The sequence below is a fragment of the Brachyistius frenatus genome, unplaced genomic scaffold, assembly GCF_029030835.1.
Source record: "Brachyistius frenatus isolate BFR_SWC_R1_liver_20210118 unplaced genomic scaffold, ASM2903083v1 Contig_276, whole genome shotgun sequence".
Classification (NCBI taxonomy): domain Eukaryota; kingdom Metazoa; phylum Chordata; class Actinopteri; family Embiotocidae; genus Brachyistius; species Brachyistius frenatus.
Genome location: NW_027210875.1, coordinates 410,001 through 433,017, shown reverse-complemented (window position 1 = coordinate 433,017; position 23,017 = coordinate 410,001). Strand labels below are relative to the sequence as shown.

General features: G+C 39.8%; 1 protein-coding gene across 1 annotated transcript in view; it reads right to left on the bottom strand.

Annotated features, from left to right (window-relative positions):
- Nucleotides 1-6,715: 6,715 nt before the first annotated feature.
- dcc (DCC netrin 1 receptor) overlaps nucleotides 6,716-23,017 on the bottom strand; it is a 318,060-nt gene continuing 301,758 nt past the window's right edge. Inside the window, exon 29 of the mRNA XM_069721879.1 lies at nucleotides 6,716-16,358. Coding sequence (XP_069577980.1) covers nucleotides 16,269-16,358 — 90 coding nt within the window. The 3' untranslated portion in view covers nucleotides 6,716-16,268. The remainder of the gene's footprint in view (nucleotides 16,359-23,017) is intronic.

Here is a 23,017-nt window from a genome sequence, read left to right as displayed (position 1 = left end):
ATTCAACTACTACCATAAAATTAGAAGTCAAAATAATTTCCCCACAAGTTATTTCGATGTTGTTAGCTAAAGTCACTCCTTCTTATTTTTTTTTCTGCTCCATCTAAAATTAATCACGTCATTTCCTAGAAAATAAGCATCAAAAATGATTGACAGGACTGCGGTGTAGTCAGGTTACAGCTATCGGTGGGCGGGGCGTAGTATCATCAGGTTTCCAATCAGATCTGTCAGATCCACCGCTGGCTCCTCCCCCAGCTCGTCCAAATATGGTCACTTCCTGCTCCAAACCGCTCCGAACTAGCAAGATGGTGATGGACAGAATCTGAACTGGAGGATTCATAACGTTCACAAACCAACGATGACATCACTGATGGTTGATGACATCACTGATGGTTGATGACATCACTGATGGTTCCTGATTGGGTATGACCAACCTTTTCACAGGTACTGTGTATATTTTGCATAGTAACATGGTATGTCTTTTTATTTGTTTCCTCATTCCTCTGTGACACCTCATCAGGAAATATTTAATAAAAGTTAACTGGTGAAGTCACGTCTCCTTGTTCTCGTCTGTCATTCAGTAAAAACAGTAGCAGCAGCAGTAATAATGATAATAACTGGTAAGCTGTGTTGCCCTTATAGACTGTTAAAGCTCCCAGATGGAAGCTAAAGAGCACATGCAGCGATGGATGGAGTCTGTAAATAGGAAGTTAGAGCAGCTGAACACACAGAGTGTCATCATTCACCACCAGGGACACTTTCACTGGTTAATGAATCGGTTCTGACCAACTCAGAGTCTGTTTGCAAAGACAATCACTGATAAAAAAAAAAAAAAAAAAATCACTTTTATATTAATTTGTCAGTTATTAAAGCTTATTATTATTCAAGAGGAAATGGTAATGAAGGACAAGACTGTTTTATAAATAATGCCAGAGTCCAACCAGAGAAAACTAACATGACATTAAAATGAATTTATTCACAGAAAAGAGCAATTTATGAAAAGCTAAGATGATGATGTTGGGGCTGACCTGCTGATTTCAAGATTTTCCTCAGAGAGGAGGAAGCTAAGCAGAATTAATTGAGGAATCAGCTCTAAAATACATTTGAAAAAGTTCTTTCTAGGAAAAACACGTTAGCAAAAGTCAAACATTGAAACAGTGAAGTAAAAAAAAAGGAAATCTGTGGCTAATGTGGCTAATTGTGTCTCCCACTCACATCTCGTATTCACTGTCATTTTGAGGAAATGGCAACTAAGCAGGAAACAGCATCTCAGCAGTCAAATGTGTAAGACGTCTGGCATGAGGGAGCTCTAAAAACAGCTTTAAATATAATTAATACATTTAATAGCCTCATTAGTTTGAAAAGGGACCACAGACAGAGTCAGTCTCAAGTACCTTTAGGTTGATATTGAAGTAATGATAACCATGACAACAGTTCAGATATTCAATTATGGGCATTGCTAATGTGGTTAAATATCAACTAACTTAAATGCTGATTTTCAGTCTATGATTGAAAATCAGCTCCTCAGTCACAGTTTATACAGTAAGTGAATTATACTTTTCATTTATAGGGTCAAACTATTTATAAAACTATAAAGATGTGAAGTTTTTTTTTTAGAGTTTAAATAGCATTTACTGCGTTTGCAAACACAAAGTTTTCATTCAGTAAAACGTCTTATTTAAAGTCATGTGGACGCCTAAACAGTACTCCCACACTGTCTATCATACGGAGACACGCCAACACCAATCTGCTGCTCCGAACATGAGCTGAAAATAGACTTTTGCTTTCTGGAAACAAGTTCTCAATTGGAAGTAAATATAGTCATCAAAATAACCGTTTGGGTCAGAGAAAGAAATACTGGCATTGTACCGTGTTTATGTATTTTATTTGATGTGGATGTGACTAACACCATCTCAACCACAGATGTCATCCTCATAAAGAAGTGAGCATGTGTTTATGGTAACTTTGTGGTGAAATATCTTATCACCATTTCTCAATTTCGTTGTATTTTTTTACAATGACAATAAACTGCCTTATGCCTTATGCCTAATTAAATGATGTGCTACAAAAACACCGGGACAATAAATACAGTCTGTATCTATTAATGTGATTAAAAAAAAAAAGTCAATAACATGGTAATATTAAGTTTATATTGATTATACTGACTCCACTATGTAAAGTGCCTGAAGACAATGTTGTAATTTGGCAATATATAAATAAAATTGAATTTAAATTTAAATGATTTGAAAATCGAATTACACATCAAATCAATGTCAATGCAAATACTATAATATTGGTTATTATTTTTACGTAACACCTGAAGGCAAATTGTTCCGTTTATAATGACATATAAAATTATGAGATTGGTTTTGTTGCAATTGTGTGTTGATGGAATTAATAATAAAACGTATGGCACTTTACAGTATTTTCTGTGTAATACCAAGAATATGATAAATACCCTGAATTATTGTGATATGGGTTTAGACCCATATCGCCCCCCGTCAACATCCAGGGCGGTGATTGTTAATATTCCCTTGAGGTACGAGTCAGATTAAAAAGTTTACAGCATCAAAACTACTCTAACAAGTACAATTTACACAAAAAGTTATCCAGGTACATGTAATGGAGTAACTTGATACTGCGCAGCTCTGGTCATTCCCACAGATGTTGAATCTGCTGTGTCTGCTGTCTAAATAAAATCAAGTGATTATTAATGTTTTATTATGTTTTTTTTTAGCAATGATTTCCAGTTATCATGTATCCCTGAGGGGAAGTCGGCTGCAGCCTATCTGTTCTAAAACTGAGCAGAATCAAGCTGAAGCTGAAGCTAATCTAATTTCATCCACAGTCACTTTAATGTCACTTTCATTTTCATTGGATAGAAACATCCCTCAACTGCTTGTGTGGGCGACTTCTGCTCACTAATGTCGAGGGAGAGAGGAGGAACGTACGCTGGAACACCAAGAACAGAAAAACAGAAGCTGTCAAATCCACTTTGCTGCTCCACTGAAGGAGTTCATCTTTAATTTCATTTCCAAACGATCCTCGTCAAACTGCACGGAAATTAAAAAGTTGTGACGTTCCAATGTCCAAACACATTTGTCTGTTTTTTTTGATATTACATCCTAAAGATGTTTGTCCTTTGGAGAGCCATTAAGGACAAACCCAATTAGTAAACCACAGGGGTCATTTTGATTTTCAGCATTCAGCATGCTTGTTCTGGAAACACCAGCTTTGATCTGTCGCTTTTTGATTGAAAAATACTAATCAGGATGAATATACAGAGAGGGAGAAGTGTGTGAGTTTCACAATGAGGATGTTCAACAATCATTCGCATCATTTAGCCTTTTGATCCAAACTGTCATTCTCAGCAGGGTCTGTTTCACTGTTTGTGTTTTGGTCTGACTTCATGTTTCCTTTTAGCTGTTTCTGTTTCAACCCCTCCACCACGTTAAGGTGGCGATTCTCTAAAACCTTTATAATTTTCTTTAAAAATTCATAGAACCTTTAGTTTGAGATTGGAAAAAATAACTGACAATAAACCAAACTACTGATGTTAAACTTAATCGCAATATTTTTTATAATTAACAAACTTTTTAAAAGCTAACCTGACCCAAACCAACGCTTTCTGTTCCTGTTTCATCTGGTCTTAAATGAATATGCAACTCACAGTACATGTTGGTTTCTCCAGTCCTGAACCAGTCTTCGAAATCTGTTTTTTTCTCTTCTTTTTGCATCATCTAATCACTTTGCTGGGTCGGCAGCGGCCGTCAGGCTGGCAGGCAGCAGATGGAGGCCGACGTCTCAGCATGGAGGAAAGAGACGAGCTGTCAGATAGTTTATCCTGCAGCCTCGTCCTCCGAAAACAACAAGCTCACCACAGGCCTCACTCATCCGCCTCGCAAGCCTGCAGACAACAATCTGGCAGCCCATCAGCCCAAGTGCAGACAAAACTGCAGAACTAAACAACAAACGAGACGGTATACCTAAACACAGCGCAGTGGAACACCACAAAAGCTGCCGTCCAGTATGTCCAGTATGTCCACAATGAGACAAAAACAACTCCACGATCTGAAAGTAGTAGGAATAGCCACAACTGTATACCCAGGAAATATATTCTTACATGGCATCATTTCAACCACAGATGACTTCTAAATAAAGGCAAAAGTGCCAAACATTTGAAAAAAATCTATAATAAAAAAAAGAAAATGTCGAATATATGATGACTTTTTAGGGATAAGTAGGAGATGATGTGATGTTTCTAACAAGTCCTCCAAGCTGAACGGCCATACACTGGAAGGTTCCTCCCTTCTATCACCCAGAGGAGTAAACCACCCAAGTTGTTCTTGTGCCTAAACGTAACTAAACAAAGGTGAAACCGATCTGTCCTCTATTACAGTGGTAACATGAAACGGTGGCTTTTGGTTTGATGGTGATGACAGTCAAAACAAACCAGAGTGATTGAAGGAGACCGTGAAGTCTTTTAGGCTATGGTGCACCAAAACTCAGCAAACTTTAATACTTCATAGAAAATAATCTAAATATGCTGTCAACATAGAAGTAAATATTTCTATGTGTCAGACCAATAATACATCTGCATTGATGATGAACTTCTGACCCTCTTTCACATACATATTGACGAACGTCCGCAGGATACCGCTGGTCCATTAACTGACATGAACAGCAGGTTGGTGAGCATTTATATCGTCTGTGAAGCTCTTTGAGGATGGTCTTGTTTATGGTGAGAAGTTCATCATCTCCCTATATGATGCACTCGTCTTCATCAGATGGCTAATTTGAAGGTTCAGAGCAGCAGAAATAATTCTGTTGTCATCCATTCTGCGCTCACTTAGAAAATTGTTCACTGAAGACCTTTTGCCTTCCGCTGACCGTCACTTGGCTGAGACGCGTTCACTGACTTAACTTCCTTCAGGAATGTTTAGTTCATGGCATCAGCCTCATTGTTTTCAGTTTCACACCCTCCGCGGCGTTGACACTGACAGCTGTGACATCTGTCCTCTGAAGAAACAAGGAAAAGGCCTGCAGAGTCTCCAGGCCATCTTTTGCTAAAGCCATCCCCACCAGGAGAAAACCTCGGTCAGGGTGCCAAAGAGTTTCACCGAGGCTGCAAAGCTTTCCAACAGAGACGTGACGTGCAGGATGAGAACAGCCAGCACACGTCCAACATGTTATCTGATTAAGAAAATGAAGAAGACACTTATCAAAGAGTGCGTTAGCTTGTATTTATCAAACAAAAAGTCCAAGTCTTGCAACGGAAAGACAAAAGGGTCATAATTCATCTCGATTCCACCGTGATTGACATATTGTAGAAGTTTTTCCTAATTGGAACTAGCCGTTTATAAGCACCACCTGGTGGTTTGTTAAGGAACTCCACCCTGTGATTTTCAAAACCAATAAACTTTAGCTGCAAACATTCAATCAGTAATGAGAAAGGACAGACCACATAATCAAGCACTGACCTCCTCCTGAGCCTAAAGAAAATTCCCAGTGTGCACTTTGGTGTTAATGCTCCAAGTGAGCTCACGTCCTAACCTTCAGTGTGAGCCACCAACAAACTTCTCCAGCCTCCCTGTCCTGAGCCACTCGCCCAGCTGGTCGACCTCTCTGAACTCCCCCGTGGGTTCCAACGGACGGCTTGCCTCGTAGTGCTCGATGTAAGTTTGCCGATCCATCTCCAGCATCTTTGGAGGATTTCTTCTTCTGCAGGTTGCTCACTTGTTCGCTGCCACAGGTCTTCATTCCTTATTCTGTCTGCCTCAGAATATTCCTGAGGCAGGTGTTAATGAAGGTCTGGATTCTCTTCATGGTGGTGACAGTGATTTTCCATAGAGTAAGACAGGATTTACCATGGTGTTGAAAATCCTGATCTTGATGTTAGCTGTCAGGTCTGTGGATTCCCAGATGTTCTTCAGTTGATGGAAAGCTGCGCTCACGTTGCCAGTTCCTATCCTAATGTCCTCATCTGTTCCACCCAGCTTGTTGACAATGCTGCCGAGGTAAGTGAAGCTCTAGGCCTCTTCTCGCGCCTCTTCTTCCAGCTCGATGCGTGCTCTATTTGCTACTTGGATCTGGAGGATCTTGCTCACTTTCATGGATGTTGAAGCCCAGTCGAGCTGAGCGTTCTCAGACCAGATCGTCTTTTCCTGCATCTGTTGCTGAGTGTGAGAGAGAAGGGCAAGGTCGTCCAGCTGTTTCCAGAGAGTCCATTGAATGCCATTTATGTCCAAGTCCCACACATCTATGATTAATACAGATGTTTATTTTCGTCACTACTGAGATGTCATGGTTCTCATCAGCCAAAACTCTTTCTGGATTCACATCTCACTCAAGTCTCATCTTGCAGTGGAATTATTTAAAAAAAAAAAAAAAAGTCCCCTCGGGGATTAATAAAGTATATACCTACCTACCTACCTATTGGTATTAACCCTGGTGGACAGAACACAGTGATATCTAACAGCAACTGGATCTCACACACACACACACACACACACACACACACACACACACACACACACACACACACACACACACACACACACACACACACACACACACACACACACACACACACACACACACACACACACACACACACACACACACACACACACACATTGTTGACCCCAGTGACAATCAGCACATTTGTCTAATTAAGAAAATAATGCAGAAACACTGATCAAAGACTGTGTTTGCTTTTGTATCAAAACTTTATTTATCAAACAAAAAGAATGCACCATTGAAATAACATTTCTATAAAAAGGACCATGGGACTGTTCTACAGTGCATTACAAAACCAGCAATTGTATACAACATTGTGGATAGAAACTTCACTTCATCTGAGATACACCACCACCATCATCATCATCATCATCATCATCATCATCATCATCATCATCATCATCATCATCATCATCATCATCATCATCTTCACTCAAAAGAACAAAATGTTCACTCTTAAATATTGCAGTCACTAAGCTAATTTGGTTATAATGACTCTTGGACATTTTATTAAAGGATGAAGTCAAACCATATTTACTTGGAATCGTCAATCTGTCGAACAATGATGTTCTGGAAATGAAGTAATTGTCTGTGAGAGAGGAGATAAGGTTCATTTTAATTTGGCCCCTTTTACCCCAATGAGATGAGGTCCAAATCATTTTTTTCTTTTTTTTTCTACACCATTATTTCCTTTTTTGTGAGCCATCAGCCTCAAACTGCCTAAGCCCGAGCTGACAGAGTCGATTTCACACGACCAGGCCACTCAAAGTCAGCACATCCCTGACCAACTTCATTCTGTCTTTTTATTGTTATCCCTCCTTTTTTTATTCTTTTTTTTCACCATGTAATTTGTCCCTTTTTTGATCCTCAATGGTTCCCACACAGGAGTGAAGCGCCCAAACAAAGAAGTTAATGAAGCCCAGTTTCTCTTTGAAATGCGGGAGCTGAGCTTCCCCGTTTCCACCTTATCAGGTCTGGTCTGTGTTTCTGAGTTTCACAGTCACCACAGGACGAGCTCACAAGGATTCTTTACCGATAGAAGTCCATGTGTTTTTACAGGAACCTCTCGGTGTGTTTCTGTAGGTTTTAGTCCGTTCACTACGAGCACGTTTACTTTACATTCCTGCAGAGTTTCACTTTTTACGCAGATTTCCTGCCTTCCAGCCACCAATATTTGGTGACATTTGAGGGCAAAGATATGTAGATGTCATGTGTTAATGTAGCTGAAAGCAATTAAAAAACCTCTTTATAGTAGCGCATTCAGAGATATTCAGACAGCTGAGAGCTACTCCTTATTGAAATACAAAAAAACCCACAACATCCGCAAACCACATGTGCCAATTAGGGCTTGACCAAAATTTCTGGTTAATAGTATGTTACCCCAGATATTCTGAATCAGCCTGCACATAAGTAACTGAAAATGCCAAAGCATAAATGATATGTTGGAGGTCAAAAGCTAATTATTACCAAAGCAAGAGTCAATTTGCATCAATAACTAAAACCCTCTGAGACTGATTGGCAGACAATGTCACAGAGATGAAAAGTGGCATTAAGGGAACGAGCTGACTGAAAAATGCAAATAATAAAATACAACAATAATAAATAAAAAAATGGCTGGAACATGAAAAAAGGAATCTGCATTTAAAAATGTGTTTTTACAGTTTCATCTTATGAGCATACAGAACACAATGTGTTTGCATTCATAGGATGAATAATTTCAAAATGCCTTATGTATTTATGTTACAATGGACACTTCATGAGTCAATATTATATTTACGTTTGTAAAATGTCCTGATGAGTACATTTCTTGGTAAAGAAGCTTTAACAACCAGACTAAAGGGAACCCTTAACAAAATATTGGCCAATACTGGTTTTCTGATATCATGAAATTTACTTTTCAAAGGCCAAAAGCATTTATCAGACAATATGTGAATAATGCAACATGCACAAAAGGATGCCAATAATTGAAGCTAATGAGTCATTCCTCTGCAGACCTCATGGTTAAATTTGATCTGTGAGTTTCTCCAAATGCACCATAACAGCTGCTTTCAGTTGCATTACCGTTGACAAATACAATAAGGTTGACTGTGATAGAACCTCTGCAGCAATATATAAGTCTCAGTTTTCATAATGAAACCCCGTCCACCTCAACTCCTCCATCGTTGCCAAAATGAAGGTTTCCTGGATCCGGATGGGGGGCAAAGAGTTGAAGATACCGGTAGGTCTGTTCTTTTGTACATATTGTAAGAAGTACTGCATAGATGTGATCAGAGCCCTGATCTACAGATTTGAGACTGAAACTAAACAGACAGTGGTGGTGACTGCGTCTCCTCAGAGTGAACCAGTTTGGTGGTGAACCATTCAAATGTTTCAATAGGAAATGTAAATGATCTACAATAGAATTAAAAAAATACTGAAAACTTTTAAGGCAATAAAATAAAAAAAAATAAAAAAACAGCGCTTCAGTCCTCTTTTTCATTTTGTTCTTTGCTAAACTAAATTTACATTTGCAAAAATATCACATGGTTATAAATAATAGTTTTAAACAGCACTCGAAATAAAGTATAATAATAATAATAATAATATATTAAATTTGATTATAAAAAGTTACTACTACTCTAGTGGAACTGTACACTGTAAAAAAAAAAAAGCAGCTTTCTTTAACGTAGTACTGCTGCAGTGACGCTTTTCTCCACAGTAAAATACACATGTAGAGCCAACAAGAAGCCAAAATAAAAACATCTGGCTGTAAGAAGGTGTCAGAGAGTTGAAGTGTGAAGTGTAATCAAAACAACAACAAAAAAGAGAAGACTACACATCTGCGCTGACTGAAGTGAATCCTTTCTGTTTCCCTTCTAGCCTCCTGAATGAACTTTTTATTTCTAGTTGACAACATGAACCTAGTTTACTGAACGATGAAATAAGAAAGGATGAGGTTGAACGTTTGTTGGTTCTGTTTCTGTTCTGGCATCAGTTAAAGAAGCACTGCAGTATTTGAGATTTTTCAGCCCATTACTTTCAAAATCAAAATCAAAATTTCAAAATGTTCTATTTGTTTGGAGATGAATTCACTTCGTCAACAGCCATTCATTTCAGATAATTCCCCCGAAAAAGTAAACTTGCTCTGAATTAGAGATTTGGAGTCACCTCATGCATCAGTCAAAATGTCTGCATGTATTATTATCCAAATGTTATGGGCCATAAAGGTACTAGCTGCACGTCCTCTCAATGTTTTTTGCTTCTGTTATTTATTATTTTTTTTTCCAGTTTAGGCACAAAAACAGCTCCAGCGGGTTTAAGGAAAATATCAAATCAAATCTTAGGGTAAAATAGAGTTGCCTTTTAGTTGGAATCAGGAAATACAAAGTGTTTACAATAAATAAACACAGTTAAGATTATGACACAATTTTGGGTAAAAGTCATGCTGACCTGGTTCAGAACAGTCAGAAAACAGCAATCTACCGTGTTAGGAAGTCCAATGTTTTGTCGACCCATCCATCAGCCCCGCCTCCTCCCTCCACTTGACTGTCTCCAGGACCATGTCATGTCCTAACTATGGCCACAAAAGGGAGCTGTCACAATGAAACGTATTAATCTGTAATAAGGCTTCGAATGAGCTGCTGGACGAAGTGTCCTGCAGTTAGTGACTCGTTACTGTTGTGCGGTGATAAATGCCAGTTGATTTTTCTTTTAATAAACAACCACCACACAGTCAAGTAAGATTTAAAATAACAGTGATTTTATGATGGATTAGGATTGTTGTATTGATAATCATTTGGCCATGAAATGTCAGAAAACCAAATCATCACAATTTCGTAAAGACCAAGGTCATTATTAAATTGCTTGCTTTTTCAACCAATGAACCACCATATTGAGTTTACAGTGAGGCACCAAATGTTTTGTGTTTTTGGTTCATTAATGGAGCATCAGAATAAGTTTGCAGATTTTCTATCGATTGATCTCTTCGAATCGATTTTCAGACTAAAAATGAGCAGAAACTGGTGGCTGCATGAAGGACAAAAAACTGCGCCAAGTTCTGGTTTCATTTTGATGCAACAACTTGCAGCTGTACGACTTAATAGTCATATTCTTTGCATGGATTAAATATGCAAAAAACACTTGGTGCAGTCTACCAAAGGGGAAAAGAGTGTGACTTCTACTGATGGAAAGCAGCGACTGAACTGTCCAGCTGCTGTTTGACTGTGATCAGTGCTGTAAATACAAACACAGATGATCCACATCAACGTTACTTCCCTGCAGCTGTCTGCCAAAGATGTATTTGAATCAAACACTCCATACAAGTGTTTTTTTAACGAGCATTTCCCTTTAAATGGTTCAGACAAAACCTCCCGTGTGTTTTAAACAGAAATAAGAATCTAAATTTCTGCTCTGCAGTTGCAGTTGGAGCTTCAGCATCTTGCTATGGGACATTTTGATGGACACGCTGGCTGTTTTATGGATCCAAACTGTGATATTTCAAGCACAGGACGATGCCTGCCATCACCCGTCTGATGTGTCGACTGTTTTTCCAGACAGCTGTTGAAAAGCTGCATCTGTGCCACTGAAGTAGAACTTTCCTTTTTCGTCTCTAGCTTTAAAAGGGACACAGCACTTTGGGGAGAAGCTCTCAGCAGAGCAGACCGTCTCATCTCTTCTCTGCGTCGAACAAATTAACATAACAGAGAAAATTTTTACATTTCACAAAGACTTCAAATGAAGAGACTAAATATGAAGAAAGAAAAATAACTGGTGAAAAGTGAGGGCGTGTAAATGTCTTATTTATGTTAAAGGCAACAACAAATGCATAAGTACACAAAGTTGAAGTATTTTGGCAACTGGAGAACGTTAGCAGGTGTTTATGACACTTCTACAACCCAAACACTTCATTCCTAAGACTATATCCGAATATTTACTATTTTTGACAGCTGCAGGGAAGAAGCATCCACTACCAGATTTAATCAGCAAGTTTGATGCACTGCTTTAAATTGCTTTATTCATGCTGTTAACTACACAGCCCGACTGTTCTCTCATTGGATCAATCATCAAATGTCCCACGAAGACACCAACCTCAACAGACCACAGAGTGTTTCAAGTTTTAGCTCACCAACTATAAATCTTTGGAACTTCTCAGCCCGGCTGATCGTTTTCAGGATCCTCTAACAGACTGATTTCTTGCCATTCAGGCAGCCACTGGTTCTTCTTAGTGTTTTGTGAAAATAAAATTGCAGAGACTTGAAATCAGAAGTTTAGAGAATTGTGTTCAAAGATATCAGATTATAGAGCTCACAGACTTGAGACCCTTTATAATCGTACAGAACAGATTTCAATCAGATTAGTCCAAATACAGTTTGGACAAGTCCTTCAACCCGTTAACTAGTTAAACTTACGGAAAGATCGGGGTTGTGGTAAAAACAGAGGACCTTCGTTGTCATGGTTACAACCGTTAACACATAGCTGAGTGGCGATGCTTAAAGAAACGTTGACTGATGTTTTGAATTGCTAAACAAACAGTGTTGAAATGTTTGAAGAACCCATCCATACACCCCGACCTCCTCCCATCTCACTTGCTCCTCTGTTCATATAACACTGCAGCTACCGGAAGCCTTATTTACACACATTTAGTGTCTTCAGCAAAACAGAGGCTTCAACGGAAGTTTACTTTTAGCCTCTTGTGCATCATGATTTATTCCACTTCTTGCACTTTTGTGCAAATCAAAAACACTCATAAAACAGGTGGATGGAAACGTGGATTTACTGTTATGTAATTGCCATGTGGTGAAGTCATCAAGAGCCCACACGGTTTTCAAAAACTGTTTGCAAGTTTTAAAACTCAAAAGAAAGGAACTAAACAAATATCTGCTAGACTTTCATGGGTGAAAAAAACAAAAGTTAAACCATTTAACTGTAATTATTTCTGCTGATTTCCTCTCTTTCTCCACTGAAAAGACAAATCTCATGAGTCAACAGGCCTTTTCATTTAACATTTACTGTCTAAATCGGATTTTCATTCTTCAAGATCAAATTTCAGTCTTGCCCAGCAGGGTTGAATTGTTCCATCTCTATGCAGCTCTGCTCAGCTCCCTGGAAGAGGAGCAGAGTTAAAGCACTCGGCTCAACCTGGATGTATCTCCCAGAACACGCTGATGAGTTTGATCCCCACGCCGCCCGCCTGCCTGCGTTTGTTCACCTTTCCATCCCCTCCGTCCCCGGGACTTTTCCCCGCCGCCGAAACGGCTCAGGGAGCGTGAGCTTGAATCATAATATTTGAAACGGCGTTATAATGAATTCACGGCCTCATTCCTCTGTGCCCCGGCTGGCACATACAAACCACCCCTGAATATCAATTCACCTTTTCTGCCTGTGCGCTCTCTGTCTCCCTCAGGCTTTTTCCTTTCATCACAGAAAGATAAAGGTCTGTAAATTACAATATGGTGACTGGGGTGACACAGTCAAATATGGAGCATACTGATGGCTGTTTTTTTTTTCTCAGCTGATGAATGAATCATTTTTCATTTTAAGTTCCTACCTTTCTGCACAATCCAAAACATATCCTTCTCTGCTAGTCGTTTAGTCACAATCTCAGCCTCCAAATCCGTTTTATCCTTTAAGTGAAAGATAATAAGGGGTGTAATTCCACTTGTTTCCAATTATGTTTTAAAAATGAGGGTTGATATTTTGAAAAATGGATTCCTGCAAAAGTATAAAAAGACAAGTGAGACTTCACCCATCTGTGTTATTACTTCACTCGTCTGAAAACACAAGCGTAACCTGTTTTCATCTCAGGATGTCAAGCACACCATTTTGTCAAAGCCTGGAGGAGTCTCCGAGTTATGGACCTGGTCTTAAGTTTAGGCACCAAAAACAAGGTGGTTAGGTTTAGAACAAAAAGTATGTCATCCACTGTAAGTTTAATATCTTACATACGTTTGTTTACTTCCGTTACTTAAAATAAATCCACTTGAACACTGGTTTCCTGGGTGGAAGTAGCTGTGTTTGACGTCCTCCCTCTGCGCACTCGGTCCGGTCACATGACCTCCTTTTTGGATTCGGGTGGTCACAGCACTGACGCCAACGGGCACTTTGTCTATGTCTCTGTGACGTGAATGGCTTTGACAGAACGGCGGTATCTGACGTCCTGGGTACGTCAACAGGCTGCCAGAACAAATCAACTTTTAGGGCTTTCTTTTTTTTTACAGTGTACACCTTGCTCACTCTCCTACTGCAACATTTCATCCCCTCTTTCAGAAAGTGTAACAAAAACACGCCGACCCATCTAATCTCACTCTACTGTAATTCTCTAACTGAGATTCCTCCGTGTGCTGTCAATGAAAATCGAGTTGTTTTAAGGAACAGGCAGGTAGATGCTCTTTGCACTGTCGTCCTGACTTGTTCCACGTCGTCCTCCAAACCAAAATGCTGCAGGTTTTGAATTCCACCACAAAAATCATTGCGTCAATCCACTTTTTAAAGACGACTTATAATAAAACTAAAAGTAACACAAAAGGGTTTACGTCTACTGGTTAATGACAGAATTTAGAATTAAACCTAACTGTGTTTGACGAGTTCAAAGGCCAAAGGTTTATTTTTCACTGCGTAAAGTAGTGCTTTGCGTAAATGTGTTTAAAAAACCTGATTTAAAAAAAACACCTCTGACAGGACACCAAATGTAAAAATATACTTTGTGGAATATGCATTATTTGTGTTTTTCTTTTTCTTACTTTTTCTTTCATTTTTGTATCAAAACTGAATCCCCTGAAATAAACACGAAGTGAAGCTGGCCGTTTTGCAATATTCCCATGTGGGTGATCAAGGTCGACAAGAGGTACACGTGTGTTTGTGTTGTGATACATACATATGGATTCAGCAAAAAGAGGTCCAAATACAACACACTACCTTTCAGCCAAACATACACTGAAACTACACAACGTAAGACAAACAACAGTGATATGGATCAATCGAATTATCGTCATCAAGGGCTGAACCACCATCTCTAACCTCAATAATAATATTAATAATAATAACTTAATCCTTTCTGCTGTAACACTCGCAATTGACCATTATGCTAACTCCAAATTTCCACTTCTTCCAACTGTGACAGGAGCACCATAGTGCCCCCAGGTAGGTGAATTGTTGCCAATTATACAGCATCACTGAATTATTTTGTTATGTCAAGATAATATTCTCTATTCATCGATCCAGAGATAACAGTTTACTGATCTGTCATTATAACAAACTTGTATTCTTGTGATCATGACTTGTTTGTGTTTTGGTGGCTTTTATGTTCGTTTATTATTATAACTTTGATTCAGAGAGTGTCATTAGGTGCCTCTCACTGATAATCTTTTGTGAACTGATGGACAGGTGTCCCCAAAGAGAACGACAAAGTCTTCATTGAACATTTCTCTTGTTCACAGACTGTTACGCCTCTTCAGTGGCTCACACTGCAATGAATGTGATGTACATACAGTACAGCCTGAAAAATGGTAAGTTAAGAGTGAATCCCAATTAGTTTCTGATATGACCATTTACCACGTTCCATCCAGGGAAAAATACATTTTCCTCCAAGATAGGATTGGTCAAACTAATCCAACTCCAGATTTCTTGTAACATTTGTTCCTTAATGATGATTTCTTTCACTGACCTTCAGTCGACACCTGGGACAGCTAGCAAAAACAAAGAAGAAGGACCAAAGCTTTCCAAGATGAGAATTTGGAAACAACCCAAGTCCATGTAGGTAAAGATCTGAGTTTTTCTGGGTTCGGGTGAGTAAAGGCTTGGTCAAGAGCAGCAACAAACTGTAGGAATCTACGGAGGTTTTTAAACAGTCCTGTAAGAATAAGAGTTAGCTGGATCCAGATCCAGATGATTCAGGCCAGACTGGCAGATTCTTCACAATTTTAACCTCCTCCCTTTCTTTATCTTAAGATCCAGGAAGTGGAAGGACTACATGGGTGATGGCCGATCTAGTGAAATTGTACTGTTTTGTCCATGAGAAGAAAAAAACGGATTTCCGGATCACGTGGCGCCGCCGCAACAGGCAACCTGGGATCCACGAGAAAAAAAGAAGGACGTTTTTGTGAAACTTTGGTGGCTGTGGATGTTTTGTGTTTCTGACTGTAGGTTCCTGCAGCATTTTCAAACTGTATACACACCCTGTAAATGCACAACGTTGGTATACCCAAACATGAAACTAAAGACGAAAGGAATACGTCCAACAGTGATCATGAAAAATAAGTGAGGTACAGTCACAGTAACTGAGTTGAGGAGAACTCAGCGGAAGAGGATGCTAATAAATACCACAAATAAGAGAAACAGGAGGACTCGAATAACTTTGTCTTCTTTTTTTGCGATAATCCTTTCCTCCTCTTCCAGTAAGTCGAGACGCTAGGCATTGGGTTTTTCTAGTTTGGTGTTTGAGGTTGAAGGGTCTAGAGGGGTTTCAGTTTGAACTCCTAAAGAACCCTCTGAACACTAGTCCTGTTCTTGGAGTTGATCCTGTGCTGCTGTAATGTTTATCCTCTGTATAATTCCCTTTCAATCCCGGTCCCCGTGGATACCAGTCGAGACCAGTAGAAACCAAACCGACTCCACCCAGCACACGGGTACATGATTCCACACGGGCATCTTCAAACCCAGCTTGACCTGTTGGTCCCATCAGAGAATGGACAGCAGGTGACATCAAGGCATGAAGAAGGGTTCTAGACTGGACCGTGGCTCAGGGCTGGGCCGGGTTGGGCTGGGGTCAGAGGTTAGAAGGCGGAGCCGGTAATGGCGTTGAGCTGCTTCATCAGCCCTTCCAGACTGGCCATTTGCTCCGACAGGTCGTCCTGCTCGTAAACCTAAAAGGAAAAAAACAACAAAAAAGACCATAACATAAAGGCTACCTGACAGTAAGCTGTATGAAACTTGTCTCAATATCTACAGAGGCCAATGTCCATGATGGTGTGATGACGGGTGCGTGTCCACACCACAGGAACAGCTTGGTAACAGATTTTCTCACGTCAGGTTCAAGGTTCGAACTGATAGCAACATTAATCATCCTACTCAACTCTTAAACAAACTCATTTACAAAAAAATATGAAAAATCTAAATCATCCGACATCATTCCAGCTCAGGAAGACTCAAAACAGTGAGGCTGCTTCCAGCTTTCAGGTCAAACCTGACATCCGGAGCAGCTACTAAAACCACTGCAAGCAGAGATGCTTTCGAAGAAGGTATCCTCCTAAATTTACTGTCAAAAGATGTCGGTATTATTTGGTTAAAAACCCAACTGGAAGTTCAGGTGTTTAGAAGTCAGACATGTAACCGTACATATAAATGTGCTATTATTGAACAGCATTTCAACAGGTCTTTTCGGTGAGAGGCAGATCACAACAACACATTTAAATACAGTCAGAGTGCAGAGCAGCATAATTTGCATGCAATTTACTCCCTGCAATGTGCTCGCCGCTGTGATGCTCTAAGCTCTGATGGCGAATGCGGTTAAAAAATGTCTGAGCTAGACTGTGTTAGCGCCAATGACATTACCACTTCACCTCACAGCACTGCTAGCAGACATGCAAGAGAGATACTCTGAGGGACTTTAGGGTTCTATTATGGAACTATGACTGATATGCACTCTGTTGGTAGGTTGGTAGAACACGGCACACGCTGACAACTCAGAGGGCCGATCTGACTTGGACACAGTTTGGTTATACTGTATGTAGTCTAGATGTCTAAAAATCATTCACTTTTCAGTGGAATTTAATCTGGGTTAAACGCTGCAAAGTGCTTAATGCTGCCTCATAAATACACATATTCAACCAATCAGTTTACTATGACAATATAATCTTGAGATTGTCGTGGTTTGATACCACAGGTCAGCACACTTGGACCTGTTGGAAGAGAGAATGGAAAATGCACACGTTCATGCCGTGAGCCTGCGAAACCTTTCTGAACCAAACCAGTGGAGAAATGACATAAAACACGTTTTAGACTGTTAATCTGTTTCTGTATCGTTCGCTGGCATATCCATTCCTTTCTGAGAAAGTTGACTTGCGTAGACTGGTAAGTTGCTGTGAATACCTAATCTATCTCAATGAATGTCCTGTCGGATTTTATTTCTGTCAGAGTTCAGTTATTGTTGCATGGCAGTTCAGTGCAGACTGTTCAATATGCACTTAGAGCTGAATGAAATAAAAGGTGACTTCATGTTGACTGTGATGGATTATCTATCCGCAGCGTGTTTCAAGTCACTGCTGTCTGATTGATCTGAAACCAATGGCTGCCCGCGGGAAGGAAATCATAATAAAAAGTTTGAAAAGGACCAATGAGAATGCAAAGTTTAAAGGATTTCGAATCAATGGACTAAATCAAGTGTAAAACCAATGATAATATCATTGTTCGCAAACTGTGTCACATGAGTTCAGACAGTATTCCTTCGGCCTGACCACAATAAATGTGTTGGAGATTTGCTGCCACTGGTCTGAACTACTCAAAGAACAGGACACGCTAAAAGAGCGGCCGGCTGCTCTTTAATGCTGCAGATACACTGTGATCACTGTGTAATGGCGTGTTCGCTCGGGCTATACAAAATGTCACCTCTGAGTGGGCCTACTACTTAAGTGTGTGTGTGTGTGTGTGTGTGTGTGTGTGTGTGTGTGTGTGTGTGTGTGTTGCAGTCAATTGCACATCTTTCATATACACTCTCTCTGTGTTGTGTGGTATATTGAGCGTGGCCTTCATGCAGAGTTTGTCCTTGCAGTTGCAAAAAAATACTCAATATTCTCCTGTGCGTGTGAAAAACTGATAAAGGCCCACTGGAAATATTTCACACATTTACTTTACACCACACTAGAGTTGCATCCAGTCACGGTACATGTTGCTCACCGTACTGTAACAATGACCGCAAAACGCCTGAGAATATTTGGATTTAGGTTTTCAACGGCCGTCTCTTTATTGATTAACTGTAAAATCAAAAGCAAACACTCCTAAATATATTTAGCACAGAATAAAGCAACAACCTCTCACTCTGTGCTTATATGTGCTAAAAAAGTCATGATGGTGAATTAATTACCAAATAGCCAATGTTTTTTGTTTAGTTTTTTTTACATTGTTTGATCAAATATGCAGCTGTTTTTAAAACAAATAAAACATCTAAATCTAAAACTACCGCCTCGAGGTTGTGTGCCTCAAGTTACACAAGTTACATTTCATATCCGTGAGATTGCCTGAATTTGTGTTAATTATTGCCATTGCAGGTCCATGATGTCCTGGAGGGACTGAGTATCGAACTAAAGGTGAAATATGGTCACAGTCTCCCCTTCTGTTGCTGAGTCATGATGTTGAATAATGGAAAGAAAAGTGTTTTTACACTTGTGATGTCACCTTTGGGATAAACAAAAAAAGTCAACTTCGTCGACCTGTTAAACGTCGTGCCTCCGGATATCGCTGGAAGAATAAAAACAATTGAAAGGGGCAGGATTTGTTATTTTTTGCTATAAAATCAAGTTTAAACCTGTTCATTCATTCTTCCAATAAGATCATAAGGGTGTATTTTGGAATACATTATGAGATATCAGGGTATTTGTCAGTATTTTCTGATGTTTTACAACAAAACAACTAATAAGTTCATTGTAATTGTCATTAACAAGTTACATGAGGTGTGAAAAAAGTTATTTTTTGCAGCCATAGTTGAAAGTTTTTGCCGTTTTGTGCAGATAAATATGAACCGTGATTAACATTTGATGATGAACTCTGTTTTGTAAATTTTTTAGTTTGGAACATTCTGACTGATCTTTTAGACGTTCGAGTTCTTTTTATGAAAAGAGAAACGTGTTTCCCTCCAGAGGCGCCTGAATGTGCTGATCCACATAGGAAAATCCGATATCAGTGTGGTCCAGTTAAAGCTTTTAACCCGACCAGATAGAGTCCTGTTGGACCAGCTTTCGACCTGTTTCTGCCTCGGGACAACTTAACGGCCCCGCCGGTCATATATGGATTTTTAAACTGCCTCCATTTAAAACTGCAGCGGTGCCGGATCACAGCAGGATGCTAGAAGTGGACAAACATCCCGATCCACCAGCATCAGCCAGCAGAACCAGCTGTTTAATGGTGCGCTTTCTCTCTCTCTCTGCTTGAGTGTGTGTCTTGCTCTGAATGAGGCTCAACAAAAATCTTGTGATGCTTTTGTGAGCATCCTGTGAGGCTTCAGCAGCTCGTAAACACATTGTTCAAAGTTGTTAGATCCAATATGTCCACCTGTCATACCGAATCTGGTGAAAAGTCAATGATGGTTCACCTTGTAATGCTTCTGGCCCTGACTATGATCATTTCTCTATTGTTGTATTTTGTACTCTATGAGCTTTGTTTAATCATGTGGCTAGTGTATCTTTCGCTATATAAAATGTTCAATCTAGTTTATAACAGACTTTGGTTAAAACTAGCATTTAAATAATGTAAAATCTACGTAAACATCTTTTCGATCGCTGGGTCCCGTGAATCCTGTTTTAAAATCCTTCTCCACTAAAACGTGTTCCCACAGTTGAATGTTGGAGCTTCACTGTGCAGAAGGAAGTACTGTTTGTGCAGAGTTTAACACTACAAGCTTGTTTTCACATCAACATTTTTCTGTGCTCATTGGAAATCTGAATTTAAGGGGCAGGCCTACGAGCACAATTTGTGACATCACAACTGGTTTGGAAGCTGATCTTGGTCCATTATTAAACTTTTAAAAGTGTGATGTGAAGAAATGTAGAAAAGTAATACATTTGCATATGTAAAATGTAACTTTAAGACGTTTAAGAAGTTAATTGGACTTGTTGTGGTAAAACGATCAGCGACATCAATGTTCAGAGGGGTTTGAAGGGGCTCTTTAAACTCTCCTGTGTGGCGTTTCAAGAGAAGACATGAATCTCTCTTCAGATATAAACGACGGTGGAGATTCCCATTAAGTGGAAGGAAAGGACAAAGAACCTGCAAGGTTGTCCTTTATCAGTGTAATACACACAGTGTGACCTTGTGACATTGCACTTTCGTTCTGAATGAGACCATAAAAGCTCATCTAGGAGACCCACACTGCCAGGGATTTTCCACTTTACAGACAAAGAGGCTTCTATAAAATCATATCAGCGTATAAAGAACCCCTGCAAAAACTCAGTAACCTCTTGATGTCATTTTCTGACCCGTAACAGCAGTTTCACTGAGTCACTAAACGCTTCATCGATGGGATAAAACACCCCTCCACGTTGTGTTCCTCCCCGATATCCTGTTATCTCTGTTGGCCCGCTGACCTGGTTTCACACTCCTCTATAATCTGTCGGAGATTCATCCCAACACAGCAGAGCGAGCACAGCACATGTAAACTCTGGTTTATATATTTTTTTGATGTGTCAAGGAAATGCAAAAACTGTTAAATGTCTCCTCCGTCTGAGACATCAGAGAGTTGCAGACAGACATGCTTTTATTTAAGAGACAGCTGAATACAAAAGGATCAGATTGACAGGTTCTCTTGACATCCAGACAAAGGTCTTCGTAGGGAAACCTGCTTTTGAATGAGGACTTGCTTGTGTCCAAAATCACCTCCTTGTTCTCTCGTTATTTACTTTCTGGAGGCTGAATATTTCCCTCAACAGTGAGCGGTAATTATTGCTTCCTCATCGTTGTTATTTTACATGATAATAAGTAGGGAGAGATTATTGCATGCATCGATGTCATTGTTTAAATTGTATTTAAGAGTAGTTTTCATCACAATGTTGCTAATTTAGTCCTAGCAGGTGTGTCACTACGAGTTTATAGGAATGAGGTCTAAACACATGATGCGTCAACACGTGGACTAATGTGTCTTTCCTGTGGTTCCTATTTTCTGACATCACACAAATGCAGCATGACAATGTCGAGCTAAATGACTGTCACGCTAGACAGCGTGAAACAAACAGATCTCTCCAAGTATGCAGATATAAATAAAACAAAATAATATCTAGATTCAAAATGGATTGATGCTTTCACTTAAAACTTGAGACCTCAAACTGTCAGTTTTGGTAATTAAGTTAAACGTAGTGATGCGTAGCCAGACCCAAATTTACCGCGTGAATTTGAGTTTGGTTTCGCTCCATTGGGAATTGTTTGCAGTCCTTCCATCCTTCACCCGAGAGTGTAGATCTCTAGTTAATTTTAACCAATCAGCATGTGCTGAAAACAGCTGACACAACATTTTTTTTTTCCTGAGTAAAGCATATTTTTTAAATTGTTTTTAATGAACGCCAGCAGCACGATGAGGTGCTGAGTGTTTTCAATGTGCTGGTCAATGAGAGCTGAACAATGTTAACTGCGCTTGTCACTGTCACCAGCTGTCCAATCACAGTGAAGGAGGGGCGGGACAAACACGCTAAACCTGTCGCTGATTGGTCCGTCCCTCAGAAGGGCTAAGCGAATGTTAATACGAGCTGATTTCCCCGACAATCATCACAGCGAAGAAAACTAAAGCCTGGTGCAGCCAGGCTACGAATCACTGAGCTCAGGAAAGACTTCCTACAACCTCAGACATGGATTCAGAAAAGGTGTATTTGAAGATTTAGTCTATCTTCTATAACGAACTAGGGAGTGAGATAGCAGAGAAAAGCTGAAGGGCTAATTGTTGCCCTGTGTTTGATATCCTAAATATACATAATTACATGTTGAGATATAGAGAGCACGGGTGCAGGAGGCAGGATTGGCTAATTAATAAAAACATGGGGGGGCAGGTGTGCTGGCAGGAGAAGGTCTAGTGACGGGCCACGAGGGATTATTTGAGGGCATCTGGTGTTCAGGTTGTCAGGTTGTGAATTGCTGAATGAAACCCAGGAACCTGTGAGCAGTGAGCAGGAACAATGACTGACACTAAATGAGCAAACAAAAATCAGGCTGAAGCTGCTGTCATGATATCGTTCGTTAACGAGCTGAATAACAGCTACCTCTTCATCTCAAGGTCAGTGAGCAACCTATGAGTAGAAAGGCATTATGACATTAATGGTGTTAAAACAGTCTTGATTTTAGGAATCAGCCACAGCACAAAGGTCTTTACACGCTGGAGGGGTGACACCCCCCTGCAAATATTTTCCATCAAAACGATTAATATGAGCAGCAATGTCAAATTGTGAAGGTTGTATAAAAAAAGGTTTGAAAATATTTGCGTCAGCTCAATCTTCAGAAAAATAATGGATTCAACATCATCGAACAACCCGGTATCAAAATGTGAAATAGACACGCAGGTCCACTGGTGCTAAACGGGAAATAGCCACGCTTTGGCCTGTCGAGGCGTGACAGTTTTGCGTTTTCCTGTATTGGACAGAAACGAAACCTACTGCATGCATGCGGCCTTGTGATTGACAGGAATATTAAACAACATGGAACTCAAGAACAACGTTGTCACCTCCTGGATTTGAACCTCAGCCTCTTGCATGATTCATGCCACCAGGCCAACCCTCCTACCTCCAAATACAGAGAACATAGGACATAGAAAAATGTCCTTTGTACTTGGTCA